Source organism: Rhinolophus ferrumequinum, chromosome 22 (genome assembly GCF_004115265.2).
Source record: "Rhinolophus ferrumequinum isolate MPI-CBG mRhiFer1 chromosome 22, mRhiFer1_v1.p, whole genome shotgun sequence".
In the NCBI taxonomy this organism is placed as follows: domain Eukaryota; kingdom Metazoa; phylum Chordata; class Mammalia; order Chiroptera; family Rhinolophidae; genus Rhinolophus; species Rhinolophus ferrumequinum.
Window position 1 is genome coordinate 35830950 of NC_046305.1, and position 22407 is coordinate 35853356.

General features: G+C 39.7%; 1 protein-coding gene across 2 annotated transcripts in view; it reads left to right on the forward strand.

The window, feature by feature from the left end:
* Window positions 1–15877: 15877 nt before the first annotated feature.
* Window positions 15878–22407, forward strand: part of CDC14A (cell division cycle 14A) — a 147186-nt gene continuing 140656 nt past the window's right edge. For both annotated transcript variants that reach the window (XM_033093974.1, XM_033093973.1), the window contains exons 1-2: window positions 15878–16401; window positions 17195–17285. In XM_033093974.1, coding sequence (XP_032949865.1) covers window positions 16353–16401; window positions 17195–17285 — 140 coding nt within the window. In that variant the 5' untranslated portion in view covers window positions 15878–16352. The remainder of the gene's footprint in view (window positions 16402–17194; window positions 17286–22407) is intronic.

Sequence of the window (22407 nt, forward strand, 5' to 3'; positions counted from 1 at the left end):
CATACCATAAAATTATGAGCTGCAAATAAGAAATTAAAAATCTGGCCCAGAGAAATAAAACTAGAATAGGAAGGGTTACGTCCAGGCATAAAAGTAGAACACAAATACACTGCTAGAGTTGAGTTCAAGTTTGGCCTACGATTCCTGGCAAAAGTGAAAAGGGAGACATGATATATTACTAGTTATTCCCTCCCCCTTCCCTCATCACCCCCCGAAAGTCCACTATTTCCTTAAGGGAAGTGCAGAGCTTTTCTTACAAGAAAAAATTTCTCACTTAGGGATGTAAGATTTTATTATCAACCTGAGTCCAAATACCTTTGCATCATAAAGGACACAAATTCAAAAAAAAATAAATTTTTGCGGAATTAAAATTGAGTGAATGATTAACTTGTGCATTGGGCAATGAAAGAATAGTAGGTATAGGTGACATGACTTTGAGAGGACCGTGTATTTGTTTACCAATTTATATCTCAGTAGAAATAGCTAGGGATTTAAGAATCCTCATTTGTGTGCTTCAGAAATATCATGCAATCACCTGATACAGTTGCATCAGCTTCTTTGGTTCATATAAAAATAGTTGGTGATGTTCACTTGAAAATTCTGTTTGCTGAACTTTTGTGATTCATGTGTTATTTTATAGCATATTTAAGTAGTTCTCTACATAATTAAATTCCTTTATTTAATGGGACCCTGGGGAAGCAATCATAGTTTTTAAGGAAAAATTTTGTTCAGCGTCTTTATCGTTGACCTGGATGAAGAGGAAGTGTATTGATTACAACTGTAATGGACATGAAGTTTGGCAGGGTTAATTCAAACAACAGCATGACACAATCAGATCTCATTGTATTTTAGGCCCTTTAAATGACCATATCACAAACTGTTTGAAACATGTTCAAATCCAGCCTGTCTGTGGGATTTTCCCAAACCACTTCTTGTTCTGAGCTTCTGTTATTTGCTGCGGTCTGTGACTCACTAGTGCAGCCCCTCATCCCAAATTCGCTGCAGGTCTTCTTTCTTACTGACTGACCTATTTGGACCCACTTCTCCAGCGAGGCCCTTGGCGCTGTTTCCTGCAGATGATCTGGTGTTCAGTCTTTGGCTCTGTGCCCTGAAGCTCTGTGGGAAGGGTGCTCCTACCGTCCCTAGCTCCTGTGAGCCTGACCCAACTTGTCCCAGCTTACACATATGGTGTTTCTTCATCATATGTGAGTATGTGGCAGTGCGATCAGTGTTTATCTCCTTTGTGTGTCAACTGGAGTCAGAGTGGGGAAACCTAACTGCTACCCAGAGTTGTTTAACAAAATGAAAAGCTCAAGAGTGCATTCATTCACTCATTATTCATTCATTCATTTGTTGTCTATTGTGTGCTAGGCACTAAGGACACAGGCAAAATGACAGACATTGTCTGTCTTCACAGAGTTGAACTAATGGCAAGGGAGGAAGTAATTTTAAGGCAGCTGTTTGTCTCTGTGATTTATTTATCATTTAGTTACATGGTGAACATAGTTGACTGGACACGTAGGCAAGTGTGATATGACAAAGATGGTGTGTCCTTAACCACAGCTATTAATTAATCTAGCACTGTGTTTCTCAGATTGGATGATTTTGCCTCTCCTCCTGCTCGAGACATTCCATATCTAGAGATATTTTTGGATGTCAAAATTGGGATGGTGCTACATAGTAGTTAAATGTCTGGGATGCTGCTAACCATCCTGTAATGCATAGGACAGCCCTCCATAACAAAGAATTACTGAGTCTAAAATGTCAACAGTACTGAGAATCCCTGGCTAGTGCATGTATCAATCTGTGTGTTTCTGAGAGAACAACTATCCCTCCCTTTAGCCTGATATTTATTATTATAATTAATGGTTGACATTTATTGAGCCCTTATAAGACATTAGTCATTATGGTAAACACTTTAAATGAATTGTCTTATTTACTATTACTAGTTCTATTTTACAAATGAAGAAACAGGTTTAGTGGGGTTAAGAAACTTGCCCAAGATCTCATTGCTAACAAGTGGCAGAGCAGGGAGTTGAACCCAGGAAGTGTATCTCTCTACTCTTCACCACCAAAAACAGCATCTCTAACTCATGCCAGGCCCTCCCTTCCGCTATTCCTTAGCTCATTAGAAAATGCTTTAGTAACAGATGGTAGCTCAGCCCTCTATTCAGGATTCTGTCGGAAGCCTGAGGGGAAGAGAGAGGTTGACATAACAGTACATAATTCAACCCAAATTTGGGAAGAGAATTTAACATTACATTAAACATCAACCTCTAGTTTATGGTTAATGGTTCTCCCACATGTGTGTGCAGCTGGCTCATTAATCTGATCCGATTAAACAGAATTCGACCAAAGCTATTAGTCACATCTACTTCAGCTATGACTGTGTTGACACGGAGTAAGCCACAATACTGTAAATAGTAGAATTGAGCTAATGGGCTCTGATGCAGTCAGCTTTCATTATCTTACACTTTGGCTTTACTTTTCATTATTTTATAATTATGCTTTCTGGGCAGTTTTTGGTAAATTTTAGGATCAGACTGCATTTTTTGTCAGTTTGGATTTTCCGAAGGCAAAGCAGCAGTTCACTGTCATCCATACCTTTACTTGCATTACAATGCCTGAATACTCCTGGACTGTAATTGATCTAGTTTCCCTAACCCTATAATCTACCTGATAGAAGGTAATCGAACACCATGTCTGCCCATGTGATAGGGCAGAATTCTTCTGTCTTCTCACCTGAGTACAACAGGCTCATGCCACCCAGAAGAATGAAAAGGTAACTCAGAATATGTGGGGTCCTTATAGCCCAAGCGGATATCCTTATGAAGAAGAGGAAGTATGGGCCCCACAAATCGCAGGTTAGTGTGAACTGAGTGTGCTTTTAATCCCAGTAAGTTTCTGAATGACTTGCTCTGAGACATATATATGGGTGTACCCATAGATTTGGTTGTTTCATTTTGAGGTCCTTCAGGTATATGTGGGTATGGGTATCTTTAATGAGCCCTGTGTGTTTTTACAAAGAGTAACTTCTCTGAATCTGTTTGGCAGACAGTGAAAATGCCCTTGTACGCAGGCCAGTAACAGCTTTTAGTGGGTTAAATGTCAAGGATGTTGATTTTCATTTTTATTATGTCTAGAGTATGAACTGTTATCATGTAAATGGGAGGTTAACATGTGAAGATTTTTTTGTGGGTAGTACCTTTTTTTCCTGCTTGTTAACAAGACTGGTGTATTACCTTTCTCCCGTATAATTCAACAGGTCTCAAAGACACTATTTCATTAATTGCCTCTCTGAATTCCTGGGGGATGGCTGCCTGGTGGTTTTTTATTCTCTCATCCTTTAAAAGTTATAGAGAAGTTAAATATCTTAAACCCAATGATAATATAGTGACAATAGCACCTACTGTTTATGGACTGCAATGTGCCAGGCACAGTACACCTGCCTTAAATACTTTCTCTCCCTTCATCTGCAAAACAGCCCTTTTATTTATTTATTTACATTTTCCGGAGGAGAAAAGTGAAGTTTATATTAAGTAATACAGGTTGGATTAAGTCACATAGCTGGTAAGAAAGCAGCTAGGCTGCGATTCAAACGCAGGTTGGCTGATAGCAAGGTCCATGTGATTAACCGATTTCCTGTACTTGGGACACTTCTGGGGCTCAGGGTGGAGCTGAAAGATTGTAGAGCATAAAGATGATGGACTAAGAAGTAATAGAATAGACTGGGGATAAAGGAGTGGGGATTTCTTCCAGGAGACGGGTATCAGTTTGTTTCTGATTTTTCTTAGCCAGGTCCTACTTCTGTATTTCAAAACAGTTCTAAAAGTGGCAAACTGCTCTAGGAAAACTAATGTGACTTTCCAGGTAGATGACACAATATTCTGTGAATTCCATTTTTTAAGGGAACACACTTAAAACATTTTCCTAGTGTTACAGATCTCAGACTTAATTCAGATACAATTTCCTACAGTTTTCCCAGTAAGAGGCAAATAGAGGCTTAATTTAAAGATGCTTTATTACTACTAGTGTAGTCATTTGAACAGAGATGTAATGTGTTGAGTTATAATTTCTATCCAAATTCTATGTCTTTAGAAGGACATTTCACAATAGTTAAGCTTTGCAGTCTTTGCACAAACCAATAACCTTTGAGAGAAAATATGAAATATAGATTCTTCTTGAATGCTTTGCATTGCTTCTTGACTTTCATCTGTTTTTGGTTCAGATGTTATACCTGCAAAATTTTCACCTGATCCATTCGCAAAAGAAGGTTGTAGAGTTGGTAGCTAGATAAAGCTGATATTTCACTGTGGTCTATTACAATACCTAATGTTTATTGAGGACTCAACTCTCTGGCCCTGAGCTAAGGTTAAGTACTTTATATCACATTATGTCATTTCATGCTCACAAACCTATTTTACAGATGATAAAACTGAGGTAAAAGAGAGGTTTGGAAATTAGCTGAAATTTCACAGGTACTGACAGAGCAATGACTCAATCATAGGTCTAATTTCAAAGTCAATGTTTTCAGTTTTGCCTTAATGGTGTCTGGGCTTCAGACTAATGAGGGTGAAATGTACAAGAAAAAATGTACAAGCATTTTTTTCTTCTTTTTCTCTGCTAAAAATCAGAATTCTCCGTTTTTAAACCCAACACAGGCTTTTAGTTTTAAAAACCACCATAAGCATTATTTACTATAAATTGAAGAGTGAAGAATCAGGAGGCACAGGTTTTGTTACAAAACTCTAAATGCCTCAGACTCGTGTTAGAAATTCTCCATTATTCTTTTAGTTTTATATCCCAGAACTTCCTTTTATGTTCCTTTCCTCCAGCCACACTAGATTACTCATCACACTTTAGACAGGCTTCACCTTTTTATGTAACAAATTTGTTGAGGGTTTAATACATGCAATGCACCCGTTAAATTTGGGAAAATTTAAAGAATAGACATTCCACAGTCTAGTGGGATGGCAGTCATGGACTGAAATGCCTTTATTGCAGATCTTAGTATGATATGCACCCCAAAGAGAGGTACAGATAAATTTCTGAGAAAACACAGGGGAAGGAATAAGTCTGACCAAAGTATCATTTGAGCTGGTTTTTTGCTACAATGATTTTGGCAGGTAGGGATCATGGAAAGAGCATTCTAGACCTTCCCAAAGCTGTGGCATCAGAGAGAGCATGGAAGCTCTGAGCCCCTTCTCCATGCCGTGCCTTATGCTTCTCTTCTGTTTGGCTGTTCCTGATTTGTATCCTTTATGAAAAATGGATAATAGTAAAATGTTTTCCTCAGTCCTGTGAGCCAGTCCAGCAAATTATTGGACCTGAGGAGGGGTTTGTGGGAACCATTGATTTATAACTCGTTGGTGAGAAGTGCATGTGGCAACCTGGCATCTGAAATAGAGGCAGTCTTATGGGACAAACCGTGGAGTCTGTGCTAACTCCAGGTAGATACCGTTAGAACTGAACTGGACTGTAGAATACCTAGTTGGTGTCTGTAGAGAAATGGAGAATTGCTTGGTGTGAAAACCCTCTACATATTTGATGTCAGAAAGTTGTGAGTAGAAACAGTTGAGAACTACCAAAACCTAAATTCATTTTAAAAGGCACGTTTCTTGCATTTGAAGGCATGAGCACACTACGAGCATTGCTGGACATGGGATGAGAGTGAAAGTCTGACTTCGTGTCACGTATTCCTTTTGTATCTGTGGTTCTAATTATGTAAAGTCTTAGGTAATTTTTCATTAGACAGTAATACTCAGTGCTCTTAAGTGATTTTCCTTTTGGAACACTTTTTTTTTTTTAATTTATTGGGGTGACAATTGTTAGTAAAATTACATAGATTTCAGGTGTGCAATTCTGTATCACATCATCCATAAATCACACTCTGTGTTCACCACCCAGAGTCAGCTCCCCTTCCATCACCATACATTTGATCCCCCTCACCCTCATCCCCCCACCCCCTGGAACACTTTTGATTAGTTATTCAACCTAGAATGTAAGAAGTAGACAGATTATTTTATGGTTGGAGTAGCTATATTCCTCCTGAGAACCTGTGATTTTTCTTAATGCAGCAAACTCAACAACTTTCAAAAAGTGAGACTTCTTTATAAGTAGAAAAAGGATAGTAGATACCTTTCTTTAATGTATCTAAGACATACTTTTCTCTCTCTACTCCTATAGAACTTGACATTTTTATACTTCTAATATCATTGGGGGCTGGCCCTTTAAAGTTGTAGAGAATCTGGCACCAGGCAGTAAGCCCCAATTCTCTTATCTCCTCTATGTCTCAATGTCTCAGTTTTGGTGTCTTATGGGAAAAGAAAACCTATCTGGAGTTTCTCATTCTCTTTCAAGAGTACCTCTCCCTCTACCCACACCTTAAAATGTTGGTATTCCTCATGGCTAATTATGGTTCAACTCTTGCTCCATACACGCTTCCTTGGAGATAATTTTTAATTTGAAAAACATGTAAATGTTTATTATTGCTGTACGATGTTTTAAGCACTTTATAAACAAATGGTTTCATCTTCATGGTGTTAAGAGGTAGGTACTCTTATTTTTTCCCATTTATGGACTAGGAAACTGAGACACAGAGAGGTTAGTTATTTGCTCGAAGTCCCACCACCAGTGAGTGGAAGGGCCAGGACTGGACTCCGTGAGTCTGTCACCAGAGGCCATGCTCTTTATCACCTCATTATGCTTATCCTGCAGTTTATACTATACCTATTCTTTGGAGAGCCTCACACTGGTCAGTCAAGCCCAACCACCTCACCTGAGTTTCAGATCTCTATATTCAAGTACTTATATGTACTGTTTCCGTCTCATTGTCCAGCAAATACTTCAAATTCTGATAACACAAACTGAGCTCCTTCCCCCTGCCCCCCACCCCTGAACATCCTGTAAAAATGGCATCACTATCCAGCCAGTGAAAGAGTCACAATTCTAGGAGTTAGCCTTGGTTCTCCCTTTCCTCCTCAACTTCTACATACCTCTGTTTTGTATATCCTGTCAATTACACTTCCTGAAGATATCTTGAATCTGACCTCTCTTTATGCCCACTGTCATTTACCCTCATTATTTCTTTCCTGAATTACCACGTATCAGGGGCTCCAGTTTGTGCATAAAACCATGCCACCATTGGGATTCATATGTGCTTGTGTATATCTAATGAACTAGTGGGGAAGTCTATGGAGGGGAGCATGAGAGTTTCAGCATAAGGAAAGAGGAAACAAGGTTGAGCTTGACCAAGTAACAACGCCAGGTTCCATGTTTTTGAAGGGAAGGGAAGTGCTTGGTCAAGTATGGTTTCTCACTTGCATCTGGGACCATTGGTGTGGTGCAATATGCTATTGCTGACATCTTATACAAAGACATAGCATATTGAAGAATCTGAACCTTCATTCTTGGCTGCATCTTAAAATTTTTTGTACATTAGTTTAATTTTTACTTATTTTTTAAAATAACCTTATAAACCAACACTAAAGAAAATGTGAAAAAAAATATGTCCCATATAACCCACTGTCCTAAATAAACAACTCTTTCCATAGTTTAGCCAAGGTGAATTAGTCTTCAAATGAAATGCATGATTTTACTTTTACAGTTATATTTAACACCATAAGTAAGTTCATAAATGAAATGGCACGTAGAGCTTTTTTTTAGTGTATAATTTTTGTCAAGTTTTAGAATAGGACCTGAGATAAACTGGGTTAATGTACTGTTTTCTAAAACCAAGGCCGTTGTCTTTATAAAACCTTTTTATTCGTAAAATAATAAATAATAGAACAGTATATAATATACGAATCACCTGTAATCTGTCTATATGAATGTTACCATTCGATATATTCTCTTTCTAAATGTTTTTTTCATTTTCCTATTTAAACACATAGACATAATTTTCCCCCCCTTTTTTCCGCCTTCCCCCCACTCCAGTTCAGCCGTTTGTTTCTCAGTCTAGTTGTGTAGGGCAACGGCTCACTGGTCCATGCTGGTATTATGAGCCTTGTTCTCCCCGCTGGCTAAGGCAGTCGGTTGGCCAGTTGTCGGTCGGGCCGCTCACAACAGCTCTCACCGGCTGGCTGGCCGCTCATGCTGGCTGCTGGCCACTCACGCTGGCCACCAGCCGGTCACTCATGATGGCACACAGTAGCCCGTGGTTGCTCACGCCAACCTCCCGACTGTTATTCACAATCTTAGCTGTAGAGGGGGCAGCTCACTGGCCCACGTGGAATCCAACCGTGACCTTGCGCTCCTGAGCCACCCGTCCGCCCCCCCCTACAGTTTTTAATAATATCTTTTTAAAACCTTACATAGCACTTGATACAGAGTGTGACAATATAATGTTAAGGTTATGTGCTTTGGGGGACAGTCATATCTGGATTTCAGTTTCAGATTCATTAACTATTCAGTTTGGGGTACATTTGAAACAACTCTGAGCCTCATATCACCATCTCACCATCTGAAAGTAATTATGTATGATTAAATATTGTGATTAAATGATAACATATGTGAAACGCTTGTAATACAGTCTGGAACATAATAGGTGTTCAAAAATAATAACCATTATTACAAATTATCTTCTATGTATATTTATTTACGTGATCTTCCTAATTATTACTTTGACTATTGCATGATAGTTAATTATTACATGAATTATAATATTAAACATTTAACATTTTCGTTTTTCTAATTTATTGTATTAAAAACAGAGACGGTCCATTGTTTAAATTTCTATTTCTTTGATTACTGAGAATTTTTACCACATGGCGTTTGCAAGCTGAATTCACTCTTTTGTAAATTGTCTGCATCCTTTACTTTGTTGTGATAGTTGTGATTTCTTTTATATTGGTATACATTTTCTACATAAACATAACAGCTCATTATTGTCAGATTTCCCGAACTATGTTCTCTGTTTTGATGCTACCTTTCATTTTGGTTAAGTTTTTAACGTAGTCGAATCTGTTGATCTTTTTCTTTTCAGTTCCTTTTATTGGGTCTAAGCTTTCCCCTCCTGAACTGATTGGATAAATAATTAATCAATACTTAAATAATTAATCAACTGTTTGATTTTTAAATTATTGAAATCTTTCACTCATGTGGAATTCATTCACATGTGGGTGAGATATTTTAAATTACTTCCCCCGATATTTCTAATAAATTATCCTGATGTAATTTATTGAACAGTCCTCCAGTTTGAAAATTGTTTTCCATATTTCAAATTTTTTGTATGGTCATTTCAGTACCAATACTATTGAAAATATTTATCCAAAAATATCCTGTGATCCAATTTCATCACAGAGTTCCGAAATACTATCTTAGCCTCTATTCTGTTAACTCTATCTCATTATATGAAATTCAAAGAAAATATCAGTGCCCCAAAAACTGAAGTATAAACTTTTAATTTGCTTTCTCATCAACTAATTCTTTTATAAATTTTGCCTTCTCATCAACTAACTCTTTTATAATCCATTCATCACTGATAATTTATTTTTAGTAACAAAAGGTAAGGGCCTCTTCTGAAATTTTTACACGGAGCTTGGTGGGCTTCTGATATCACCCAGAAACACTCACAGAAAAGGCTTCACGCTGAACACCAGCTAGTAACTGCAGATTGGGCCTCAGATCAGCCCTTAGGCACTAATGTCCATGGCCTTCCCATCAGTCTCACTTTGACTCCTACAATCATCTATCTTACTTCTGGAGCTCGCTTGCTTATTGTATCTCTTTCTAGAATGTACATTCCTTAAGAATAAGAGGATGCCTTGTTCTTGATTGTAATCCTAGCACCTAGCACGGTGCCAGGCAAATAGTAGACAGTAAATATTTGCTCAATGAATGATGCATAGATATAAGAAATACATATTTGATGTTATGGGAAATAAAACATGGTTATGACGAGACATATTTTACCTAAAACATGTATAATATATTTTAGGATAAGCGGAAACATGTATGTGTGTGTGTGTGTGTGTGTGTGTGTGTGTGGTGTGTTAGATTACTCATATCAGTATTTTCCTGCATTATCAAATCCAAATTATACTTTAGATATCATCTGAAGAATAACATAGACTCCTTATGCAGGAAGGTTTGATACATGGAAGATACAAAGTGTGTTTTTTTCTCATGGGAATCAACACAATTACAGGTGTTAATAACAGCAACAGCAAGAACAACCATCAAGAATCCATTCACTAATTGTCCAGCATTTTATGGTTGAAAACATGGAAACCAAAGGTCTCCTGTTAGGTTACTGAATATATTATTTTCTCCTGGAATTTCGGCATCAGAAAACCTAGAATTCCAAAGAGGTATCAAGGGTTGCCATGGAAATCACAGGGAACAACAACATTTGTGTACCAGTCTTCTGGAACAGAATGATTAAAAGAACGAGAACCAGAGCAAGGGAATTTAGGAGACCACTGAGGATGCCTGAATGTGGTCATTGTTCCTATCACACCCTAGAGACAGTACCATGGCCACAGGCAATAAGAAATGGAATACGACATTCCCTTGTACCCTATGGAGTTGTCTTCAGCTGATAAAAAGAGCTTCTCTGTGAGTGTATATTCTGCTTATGTTGTTAAGGAGGAGTAAATTAAGTAACAATACCTGGGTCTAAATAGATATAGTAATTTGAGACTTGAGAAAATCAGATTTTGGAAACAATTTAGTATTTACTATAGGCTTTAATATTAATAATAAATATTTGTGTACAATGGCACAATAGCATGGCACTCTTATTTAATTCAATTATTATTCCTGTGAGTTAGAAATTATTACAATCCTATTTAAAACCAGAGGAAACAGTCTAAGACAATGCATACAGTTGGTGATAGAGTGATGCTTGAAACCCAGGCTTCTAATTTAAAATCCAGTGTGTTTTCCACAACTCCAGGCTGCAAAGGAACTGATTTATATATCCAAATGATTCACATAAGTTCATCTCCCAGCATTTTAATTACTCATTATTTATTCATTTTCAAACATTTATTGAGTATCTGTTTTGTGGCAGTTTTCTCATCTGTAAAGTGGGAATAATAATAATACCTATCTCACAGGTTTTCAATAAAATGTAACCATTACTATTATTATTTCCTGATAGAAAGATGCACAGTGTATAGTGGGGACATGCATAAATGTGCATGTGGGAGTGAACATGGAAACTTGAGATTAACATGAGTAGCTCACTGATGATATTTCTCAGTAGGGTGATGGTAATGGGTGGTGGTAGCTGAGATAGTGGCGATGGGGTGAAGAGTGGTGTAAGGAATATTATTTTATATATTTTTTGAGAAAAAAATGTTCATTTTTTTATTCTCCACAAAGAGTAGGAATGACAAATAAATGTAGATGGATAAATTCTGTAAATTTGAAAACTGCGTTGAATTGTTAGCCTATTTGAAAAATGTAGCCAATAAATTGAGTATTATTAAGTATATAGAACTAGCCATGGAACTTTCTTTTACCACCTAAAGCTACATCATTCTTTACTGTCTGCATTGGTCAGGATGAGATGATCATTGAATTTTTTAAATTTAATGTTCACTAAACCAGTATTTCTTAAACTATGTTCTATAGAACTCTGGTATATAATTAATAAGTCACAGGGATGGAAAAAAATTCAAATTTTTATAGATGCCATGACAATAGCAGTGGCAGATAATGTGACATCTTTTATTTTCATTCTGAGTTCAAATATCTGAGTTCAATATTTCCTCTAAAATTTTGAAGAAAATAGTTATTGTACATATATATTATTGCTTGATATTTTGTCATCTCAAAAGCTTAAGAATCTATGAGCTAAACAATGTAAGATAAACTAAGTTAGGAGAAAGTTGAGACAAGATTGTTGCTATTAGAGCAAATAATGAATATTCGTCTTATTTCTACCACCAATCAGCTATGTGGACTTTGGAAAATCAATTCTCCACTATGGACCTCAGTTTCCTCTTCTGTATGCTTTCCTCTATTTTGCCACATAATCTTTTACAAATAAAGTGTATTAAATAGGCAAGACCTAGTCTGGTAGGGCCTCTGCTACCTTGGGCTCCATGGAGTCTATTTGAAAACTGGAAATAGCTGTTCTTAGTGCTGGTTCTTACTATCTTTGATTCTGGTTTGGAATTCTTAAACAGGCAGTGGTGATTAATGTGATGCAGAATATGGCTGGGTTAGGCCCAGATCTTAGCACTTCTGGGCAGCTATCACGAGCCACACTGTCCACATAGTTTTTGTATTCTCTTTAACTGTAATAACTTTTTTTGTATATATATTTTACTAAAGCTGCTTTAAATTATTTTTGGCATCAGATAAGGAATTAATTGTCAAGCTATGTAAACAATTCAAATTACTGTGAATTTCAAATTACTCAGTAGTGCAGGTTTCTATTGTTCCTTGTTTCCATAGTTAAACTGAAAATTAATTTTTAGAAGAATACAAAGTATATATTGGATATTTTCTTTTACTGATGTTTGGATAACATCATCATGACTGAACAGCAACTAAAAGAGCATGTTTTAATGATACATCCTGAGACATGAATGATTTTAAAAGAATAGAATATGTAAGTGAAGAGCTGTCAGGCCTTTGACTATCCTGAGCAACTTTTTCCTTAACCTCTTCCAATAAGAGAGTATTTATTTTCCTTTTTTCTTGGAGATAAATGATAAAACTTAGCTTCTTATGTTTTTTTATTGTTTTTTGTTCCCATCTAAATCTTCCATCAGTGTTTTTTTTCATATCAGAACTGGTCACACCAAGGCCACCACTGGCTTATGTTCAGTTCTGGGACACACTTTATGACAAAATATAGACAAACTGGAGAAGAGAGTGACTAGATAGCAAGGGGGCGGAAGTCATGTAATTTTAGAAAACGTTGAAGAAAATAGGGATTTTAATGTGAGATAGATTTAGGGGTGGAAGTCGTCTAAGGGAGTTGCATTTTTGAAGAGTCGTCATGTGCAAGAGTGACTAAAGGTGTTCAGTACAGGCTCAAGGGGCAGAATTAGAATGAGAGGATGGTGACATATTTCAGAGTGGCCTCTAGTAGTGAATTTTCTAGCTCTAGTGGTGCACAAGCACAGGCAGTGTACTGCCTCTCAGGGCATCAGGGGTAGGATTCAAGTAACGTTTCCTGAGTTGGACCAAATGTTGTCATTTTCAAACTTGAGACACTTCTACACTTAACTTAATTTCTATGTACAACATTACCTTCCTTTTCTGCAGTTGAGTACATCTTAATTCTCTTACTATTTCCTTTATGTGTGAAACTTCTTTCTTTATTGTTGTTTAAAGTAAAAGTCAATTCCTAACGTTTATATTAACTTGGGTGATTGGGAAGAAATTTCTTCCATTATCTTCCTCCATAGACTGCGAAATCATGACTTTATTATGAAACTACAACCAGTAGGAATTCTGACCATGATAATTGACAGAATAAAGTGCTTTATGATCTCATTAGAACCTTGACATGTATATTTGCTATGTGTGCCCTATCTTGTTCACAATTTTTCTTGTAGAATTTTCTATACCATTTAGATTGTGCAGGTTTTGATTTAGAGAGCTTTGATTATGCTAACAATCACTTATTTCCTTTCATGCAACATTAAATAAACATTACTTCTAGAGTATTCGAAATGAATATTATAATTTCAAAAATTTATTATAATATTCATATTATAAATATGCTAAGGAAAAATAAACTTCCATTTCGAGTTCTTAATTTTAAGGACTTTTGTTTATTTAGGTCATAATTCACTCCTCGTGACCAAATGTCTAAGCAGGAGAATTATATGAAATAAAATGTTTTTCATAAATTCATTTTAGAAAATAACAAGAGGTTGTTCAATTAAATCGGCCTTCTCTGAAAGTGTAGATTTAGAGTTCTTTTCATTAGACTATTTATTTTGAGAAAAATTTATTTGTTGAATGAGAACTTGAATTCTTTTCTAATGTAGTTTTTCTAATGCAACACAGATATGAAAAATTTTAGGAAATTTGTTAAACGGATTTAGATTCTATACAAATTTTAAATCAGCAAATTAAGAAAAAGATAGCTATCATTGAATTAATTTAGCATTTTAAACAAAGCGGGTAAATTTATTGAGGCATTCATACATTTTGCTTTTCTGTATTTTTATATATAAAATCTCAATTAGAATTTTTCAGTAAAATAAATTGAATTGGCTAATTTGATTGTTGACATCAAGATTTGGGGGAATAAATAAATTCATCTAATTGTATGAGTGTGGACAATGTGTTTTTGAAAGATGCTTCCTTTAGAACTTTATAACCATGGCCAGTGACCTGTAAAACATGGAATGCATCTCAACAGAGTGGGAACCCTCATTACAACTCATCCTTTAGGACTTTTACAGTTTTAAAAACTCTTTTGAGATAGTTTTTCCTCATGTGAAGATGACGGGATTGTAGGAGGTGATCTTTAGTGATTCTTCCAGCTTTAAATTCATATGGTTCTGGCCTTAGAGTTTAAAGATCAGGGTTTTTCTTTTTACTATCCTACAAGGGCATGTTCGATTGGAATTACTGAGATATTCCGAATATTTTTTCTTAATGTCGAAGAAATATTCGTCTATCATTTTCTGTGCGGTTTAGCTTTTTGGATAGCCAGCAAAGCTGCCTAAGGGGCAAAGAACAATGATGTGAGCTTTACTCGCCGACCTCCGAGCGCTCCTCCCAAATCAGGGAATCGATTCTTGACTCGTGCGCCCCCTTTCTCCCAGCCCGTAAACTGGCCACCGCGAATCCCCTAGCGGGTGCCAGTCCCTGTTTCTGAAGAAACCACTCAGAGCGCATGCTCTTCTGATGATAGGTCTGGAGCGCCATTTTCATATCGAAGAGTCGGCCCTCTAATTAGGCACGTCCTTTGGACACCCAACATTAAAGTTGTTCAGACAGTACAAGATGCTTCACACAAACAAGCCTCTTTGAGAGGATCCACTCCCTGCAGCGCTTCAACCGGGACGACGTAAAGAAATTGTTTTGTGTTAATTTCCCCGGCGGACAAGGGGCTGTCTCCTCTGCACCTCTTCTTGCCTCCTCTCTTCCCTTCCCTCCCCCCGGGTGGCCTCGTCTTCCCTCCCAACCCCCTCGCCCCATCTCCCCAGCCCCCGCTGGACCAGAGCAATATAAAGGTTAGGCGTTTGTGATGATTTTTACGCCCAGTGGCGGCCCAAATGATCGTACGTGGGAAACCGGATGGGAACGTTTTGCCCCCTGAGAACAAAGCACAAGTTATATCAGAGTCCAGTATGTATAGAGGGAAACAGTACGAGTTCTTTTGAACTAGGAGGTAGCGCTTTATTTTTCATTTTATTTTTTATAAAAGGGATGCATCAGAGGTGGGGATGGGGGTTGTTTGAAAGATTAGCTAGAGGTAGGGCAAGGCACCAAGAGCTGAGGTCCTTAAGAGTGTGTGTGTGTGTGCGTGTATGCAAGAGGTTAGAAGAACGTGGGTGCGTGGGGCGCGAGCGAGAGAATAGGAGGCAGAGATGAAAAATCTGGAGTGGGTGCAGAAAAGGAAGGGACGCCAGCACATCCTTGGAAGTGGCCGCAGCGCCCTGCAGGCGATCCATTCCCCACGCCACCATTTCATTCATAAGTTTGTCTGGAGGCCCCGCCCGGCTTTTTCGGCCCGAGGGCCCCGCTTTCTGTACCGCAATTGGTGGACCGCAACAAAGCCTTAGCAACCGGCTCTTGGCGACCCGCGCGGCGCCTGGTAACGGGTGCGGGCCGCACTGAGAAAGGAGAGGGGCTGTCCCTTTAAGGGATGGCCGCGGAGCCGTGAAAGTGGAGGGGGCTGAGGGAGGGCGGGGAGAAAGGTCTGGGGGCGGGCCCAAGGGGAGGAGGAGGAGGAAGAGTTGCTGCTGAAAGGAGGTGGCGAAGGAGGAGCCCGAGCAGCTGCTGCCAGCCGGCGGGCACCAGAGTCCTGCCTGCTGCCGCACGAGTAGCCACGGGCGCGATTGGGGCCAGACGTCTGCTCCTCCATGATCACTTTGGGAGCCGGGAGAAGACTGTGCCCGGCCGTGAGAGCTGGTCTGCGTTTCCCAGGCGGCGGAGCACCAGCAACAGCCGGGTCGGAACCCGAGCGGCCACAGCCCGGGGCGTGTGCGCCCCGCGCGGAGCGGGCTCGAGTTCCCCACGGAATGTCCCCGGGGCGCCCGGCGCTCTGACCCCCCAGCCGCCTCCGCCTTCGGCGCCTGCTGCCTCTCGCTGTCCAGCTCGTGTTCTGGACTGCAAGCTCCCCAGCTCCTGGGCAGTGGGGAAGTCCCCGGGGGCGGGTGACCTCAGCTGGCCACGACCCACCCTCCCCCGTGCGTATCTCGCTTAAGATGGCAGCGGAGTCAGGGGAACTAATCGGGGCTTGCGAGTTCATGAAAGGTGAGGAGCAGCTGCCCCGCCTCCTCCAACCCTCCTTCGCCCCCAACACTTCACTTCTCGCCCCTACGTCCCAGCCACTGCCCCCGGTTTCTCCCGGGAACCCCAGTGTCCTGCAGCCGCTGCGCGCGCTCTCAGCCCCTCTTACTACTATCCTCTCCCCGAGGACCCCCTGCTTCCGGCTTCTCTTGTCTTTCTTGCGTCCCTCCTTCCCTCTGCAGCTCCCTTGGATGGCCTCCCCACCGGTCTTGGGACACCACCGGCTTCTGTCGCGCTTCTGCACGCAGAAGCTCGTGGGGACTCTGCTCGGGGTGATCTTTTAGGTCCCCTTTATCTTATACTCACTTGCTGGCCTCAGTTTTCAGGACATCCCCCAATCATACCCTGCTGTCTCTCCTCCCTGCCTTTTCTCGAGGTCTCTGGAGCTGCAGGGGAAGGCTCGCCTCTCTATTTCTCTTCCGCAACAGCTGAGGGCTGGAGATTTCTGAACCAACTTGCATCTCCAGTTCTACGGCTACCCTCAGCTTCTATCAGCTCCGGCTGGTTAGAAACAAGGGAGATGTGGGAGCTATGCCCCCCACCGAGTCCCTCAGTCAGGTCCTCTTCTTGCCTCTCTAACTTGTGCTCTGGGGTCTCTTCTGAAAGAGATCAGGTTTCTGAAGAATTCGTGTTAATGGCTCTTTAAATAATGGGTAGCAGTTGTTATTTTGATCTTTTAAGTATTATCACCACCCTTACCCCCAGCTTCCCTACTTCTCATATGTTTTTTTTCCCATCTTTTAAACTTGTCTTTCAGATCGGTTATATTTTGCTACTTTAAGGAATAGACCAAAAAGCACAGTAAATACCCACTATTTCTCCATCGATGAGGAGCTGGTCTATGAAAAGTAAGTTTCTATTTTGTTTTTTTCTCAACCATTTAGCTTGTTCGCTCTTTGGTGAGGAAACACTATGCACCTTTATGGCAGTTTTATTCACTTTCCCCCAATGGTGCAAGTAACTACCAATTTTTTAAGGCTCAGATGCTTGGGGAAAGATACAGGGAAAGTTAACATAATATGAACCTGTCAACACCTCAGTCCTTTTAGACCTCTATCTATATTAGTTCTTACCACCATAACAGACTGAAACTGGATTCCTAACACTCCCAGAGCAGGACCCTGGAGACAACACAACGCCCTTGCCAGACTCTAATGGCCTATGAATCAGTCACTGAGTGTTTATGGAGCACCCACGGAGTCCAGGGCAGTGTGTGTATTACAGGTGCTTCAGCTTTACAGTTCACAAGTCTTTTGTTGTCTCTCAGGATGTTTTTTGTTTGTGTAGCTCTTGTTTTGGAAAGTGGGACACATTTAGCTGGATATAGCTGTATTTAAATCCTATCTATGAGTAAGATTTTACCTGTATGAAAAAATCCTGAGTTATTTTTTTTGGTGCTCCAAACTTCACAGTGTTATTTCCTTTGCTTTTGAGGAATGGTATAGGAGTGCTGATTTACTCTCTTTGGTTACTTTGCTTCTGTGGGATTAGGATTTGAGAGTATAAGATAAGAGTGTGGAACTCTTTTCTGTGAAGGATCATTAGTTTACAGGAAAAAGATATCTTAATATGTTAAGAATAGTAAAAGTTTAATTAGAGATAAATCTCTGTTTAATAAAAGCAACAAATAAGGAATAAGAAGGCTGATTATGTCCTTTTATTAAAAGAGCTAGTGTTACAGAGTTTAATATATTCTAACTTAAACATTTAATTTTACTTTCTTGTAGTCTTACCTAATCTGCAATTAAATGAACATAATTACATGAGCCATAGCCACTCTAGTAAATTTCTTAGCACTTGACCTGTTAAATGAGATTTGGGCAGTTCTGCCTAAGGATTTGTAGGTACCACCAGGCATTCATTCCAAGAGTGAGAGAATTCTCAACCTTCAAGACCATATGTTTCATTTGAGGGAAAACAGTCTTTAGCTGTCACTTCATCATAGGGATTCTTGAATCCGATGTCTTCAGGACATTTCTTAGGGGAGCTGGGAGCAGGGTGCTTCTTGAATGGCTAAAATGAAAGTGGGAATGAAAGAGCCCTTTGCTGCTGCTCATGAATGCCCAGAGTTCCTGTAGCAAAGAGGTCTCTACCCCGGTGTCAGGTTACAGCTCTCCTAGACTGAATGGAGTAAAGTGTGGCCGGTTCCCTGACCTCACGTACCTGGATGATGTCACTGCCTGCGGTATTTATTGAGTGTTCATTCTATTGTTGGGGATGTGCATTGTTGTGGCTTTCTTTTGGTGAGTTTAGGGTTTGGGGACCTCTCATGAGTCTGAGGGTAGGGGCTGTATGTGCCATTATGTTCAATTCTGCAGTGACTGATGTACCAGAGGTTGTTCGTGTGTTTCTGAACAAGCTCCAGTCTGAATTGCTTTTGTTGGGATTGCGCGATGGTAGATCTAGCAGGAAATTACATTTAGCCAATTAAACACAGTGCTCAATGGTTTTTGGATTCTAGTATTGATAGATAAGGAACATTTTTGGTGTGACTTTGATGTTGGCATTTAGGATGGGGCTACAAGTCACTTTCCTCTTAGATTTATTCTACTGTGTTTCTGGTGTCTTGTGAAGAAAGACTTGCCGGAGAGACCATCCAACCTATATTGTGAGTTTTGATATCACTTGAAACTATGATGAGGGCTCCAGTATGGGCAGAGCATTTCGTTTGGACTTGCCCAGCTACCATACCACAGAAGTGGCTATGGTTCTGATCACCCACAAATCCATCTTTCTTGTTACCCCAAAATATTACAGGGGGCTAGATGCTACGGAGAATACAATGATGATGAATACACATATTACCTTCAAGGAGCTCTAAGGCTCGAGGGAGAATGACATGACCGGAATTAGAGGCACTGAAAAGATAACTGCTGTAAGAGAAACATGACCCCTGTGCTAGGAGGAATTCATAGGCGGGTGGGAACACATCTAAGTGAGGAGTTCAGAAAAAGCTTCATGGACGAGTTCAAGTTGGCTTGAAGGCGAGACAGAGTCTTATCAGGCAGAGATGTGAGAAGAAAGATCCCAGAAATGAGAAGAGCAAGGATAAAGAGGAGGGCTCTGTCCTCCAGGTAGCCTACAGACCATAGGAGGATGGGCAGTCTGAAGCTGAAAGGTCAGTTGAGGACAGATTGAATGCCAGGGCAAGGGACCACGGTGTCCTTAGAATGCCATGGGACTTTCTTGAAAGCTTTGGGGCAGACCATGGAATGACTAGTCTGTGCCAACTGCAAGTAATGGCAAACATTTAAATGCATGCCAGATGCTATTCTAGGAGCTCCACAACTATTAATTCATTTTATTTTCACAACAGTCCTATGAAGCAGGTACTCTGATCATCCTTAGTGTGCAAATGATGAGAGGACGGCACAGAGAGGTTAGGTAACTTGCCCAAAGTCACAGAAGTGAGAAGTAGCCAAGCTGGAATATGAAACCAAGCCCTCTGGTTTTGGAGTACATATATCCTTTCTCAAAAATTAATATGATAGCATCATGTAAGATGATTAGACAGGAGGTAGAAGCCTACTTAGAAAAATTCTAGAATGTTTAAGGGCAAGAAATAAGTGCCTAGATTAGGATTGACAGTAATGGTAGTGGAAAGAAGAGATCTGAATCCATGTGACTTGGTAACAGATCAGGTGGGTGGGTTGGGGGTTGCTGAGGGAAAAGAGGAGTCAAAGAACTCCTTAAGACAGCTCGGGTCACGGTGAGCCTCCTGGAGCCATTAACTGAAACAGGCAGTAGGGCAGAAAAACTGGCTTTAGTGGGGAGATGAGACATTCCATGTTGGTTAGCTTGAACTTAAGGAATTTAAGGGATATCACATATATTTTAAGTTCTTAAGTTTGCAAGTTTTCCCCAAAGAGTTGATAATGCTGTGAGAATGATGGGATGTCTGGGGAGAAAGTGAAGACATCAAGGTCTGTTTTTCATAGGCGGGGCCAAGGTGAAAGGAGAAAGGGAGCAAGGTGGGAATAAGCAGCCCAAGAGGTGGACAAACACTGGAGGAGAGAGAGGACAGTGGAGAGGGACAGAGCAGTGGAATCCATCTCATCAGCTCCACTTTTTAGAAGTTTATGAGAGAGACTGCAAAGCCCTTAGAAAGACATGTAGTAACGTGGCTCCTATCTATGGAGGATGGCTTGTGGCGAGAACAGTCTTGACTGTCACATCATAATGTACATGTCTAAGGAAAGGAATATATTAATGTATATGGTCACACAGGGCCTTGTTCAGCCCTGTTTCTGTATACTTATTTGCAAAATGTATAAATGAATGAATGCTGCCTTTCTGGCTAAATTATTACCTTGGAAATGCAACTATTATTTTTGAATCAAGAAGTAGGCTCTAAATATTAGGCTGTGGGTATTCTGGATACAGCTGTACTTTGTGCAGATTTTTATTTAGTTACAAAAGGGCGATAGCGCTCCATGATTCAAGAGGCAACCTTCTGAGAAGCCAGTGGAGAAAAGTTAACGAAGTGGCCTCATGAGGTAATGCTGTTTATTAGAAATGAAAGTCTGAATTTTCTGCTTGATTTACAAACAGAACTTAATGTTAGCAGAAAGGCCTGAGCAGTCTTAGTAAAATGTGGTTGATAAGAAAGCATACGTTTGTCTTTGGGTTATGATTTCATAGATCAGAATTAAAATCTGAGTATAGGCTAACACACTTGTGGGACAAAAATAGCCCATAAAAAGGGAGCCTTTCACAGATTTATCTGTCTTTGATTAAGCTATAAATAATGCACAACTTAGTTTTGGAATTGGGCCCCGTAATCCAAATACAGGCTTACTTTTAGAAACTTGGCTCAAGTTTTTTTGGCTCAAAAGTTAGCAAAATCAAATATGACAGTTGTTATAACCTTTGTATGCCCCTCCTAATGGTGACGATGGTGTAGGGTTATTAATGCCCAGAAAGCCAGTTTGCTGTGAAGCGTAGTGTAGAGGGTCTTCATTTTCAGTCTTGTTCATTTTCATTTCTTGTGTTTGCAAAGGAAGGGTACTGAAAGTGCAGGAGAGAAGACTTCATGGACATACTCTAGAGACTGAATATTGAGCGGTTTCTGTAGTGATTTGAAGAATTTTACCAAATGTTTTAACGTGGAAGAATGAGCAGCCACTAATGAGGACTAATTAGCTAACTTGAAGATTTAAATAATTTACAACATTCAGTTTTCATTTAAACTGTATTAAAGCAGCCTGATATGAATGCCACTGGGAACTTTTGGATAATTTATAGAAGAATGGTTTCTTTTATGTAGTCTGTACCATAGGTTTGAGTTAAAATGTGAACGTAGGGCATCGTTGAAATACAGAAAAACTTCTCTTGCCTGGAAATATTATATCTGTGGGAATGGAGTATTTAGGTTAGATGAAAGTGAGAAGAAATCTTTTCATTTTTTATTTCAAATTTAATATGTAGCAAGTAGGTTAATTTAATGGAAAGGTGAATGCCACTTAAGCACATGTACACATATATATGCTCTTATAGAGCCTTAGGGTCGTCATTTGTTACCTCAGCTCTCATTATAAATTGTTATGGTATAGACAGAAGAGATCTGGTTGAATTCAGAGACAAATTTCATCATGGGAATAAAAATAACAACTAACATTTATAATCCTGTGCCAGGCAGCATTCTATGTGCTTTACACACATTAACTCAGTTAATCTGCAGAACAACTCTAGGAGTTAGGTGCTATTATTATCACCACTTTACAGTTGAGGAAACTGAGGGCTTGAGAGAGTAAATAGTGCCTAAAGTCATTGGGCCTAGTAAGTTGCTGAACCTGGATTCAACCCACAGGCAGTGGGCCCTGGAGTTCATGCTCTTATGCTGCTAGCAAGTTCCCAGTTGTCCTGAGCCTGCTTGGGGTGGGGTGAAGAAGGGTGGAGAGGTGGATAACCATCCCTGCCTCTCCCTGATGCTCTTGGTCCCTCTAACTTGGGTAGTGATGGCTTTGATAA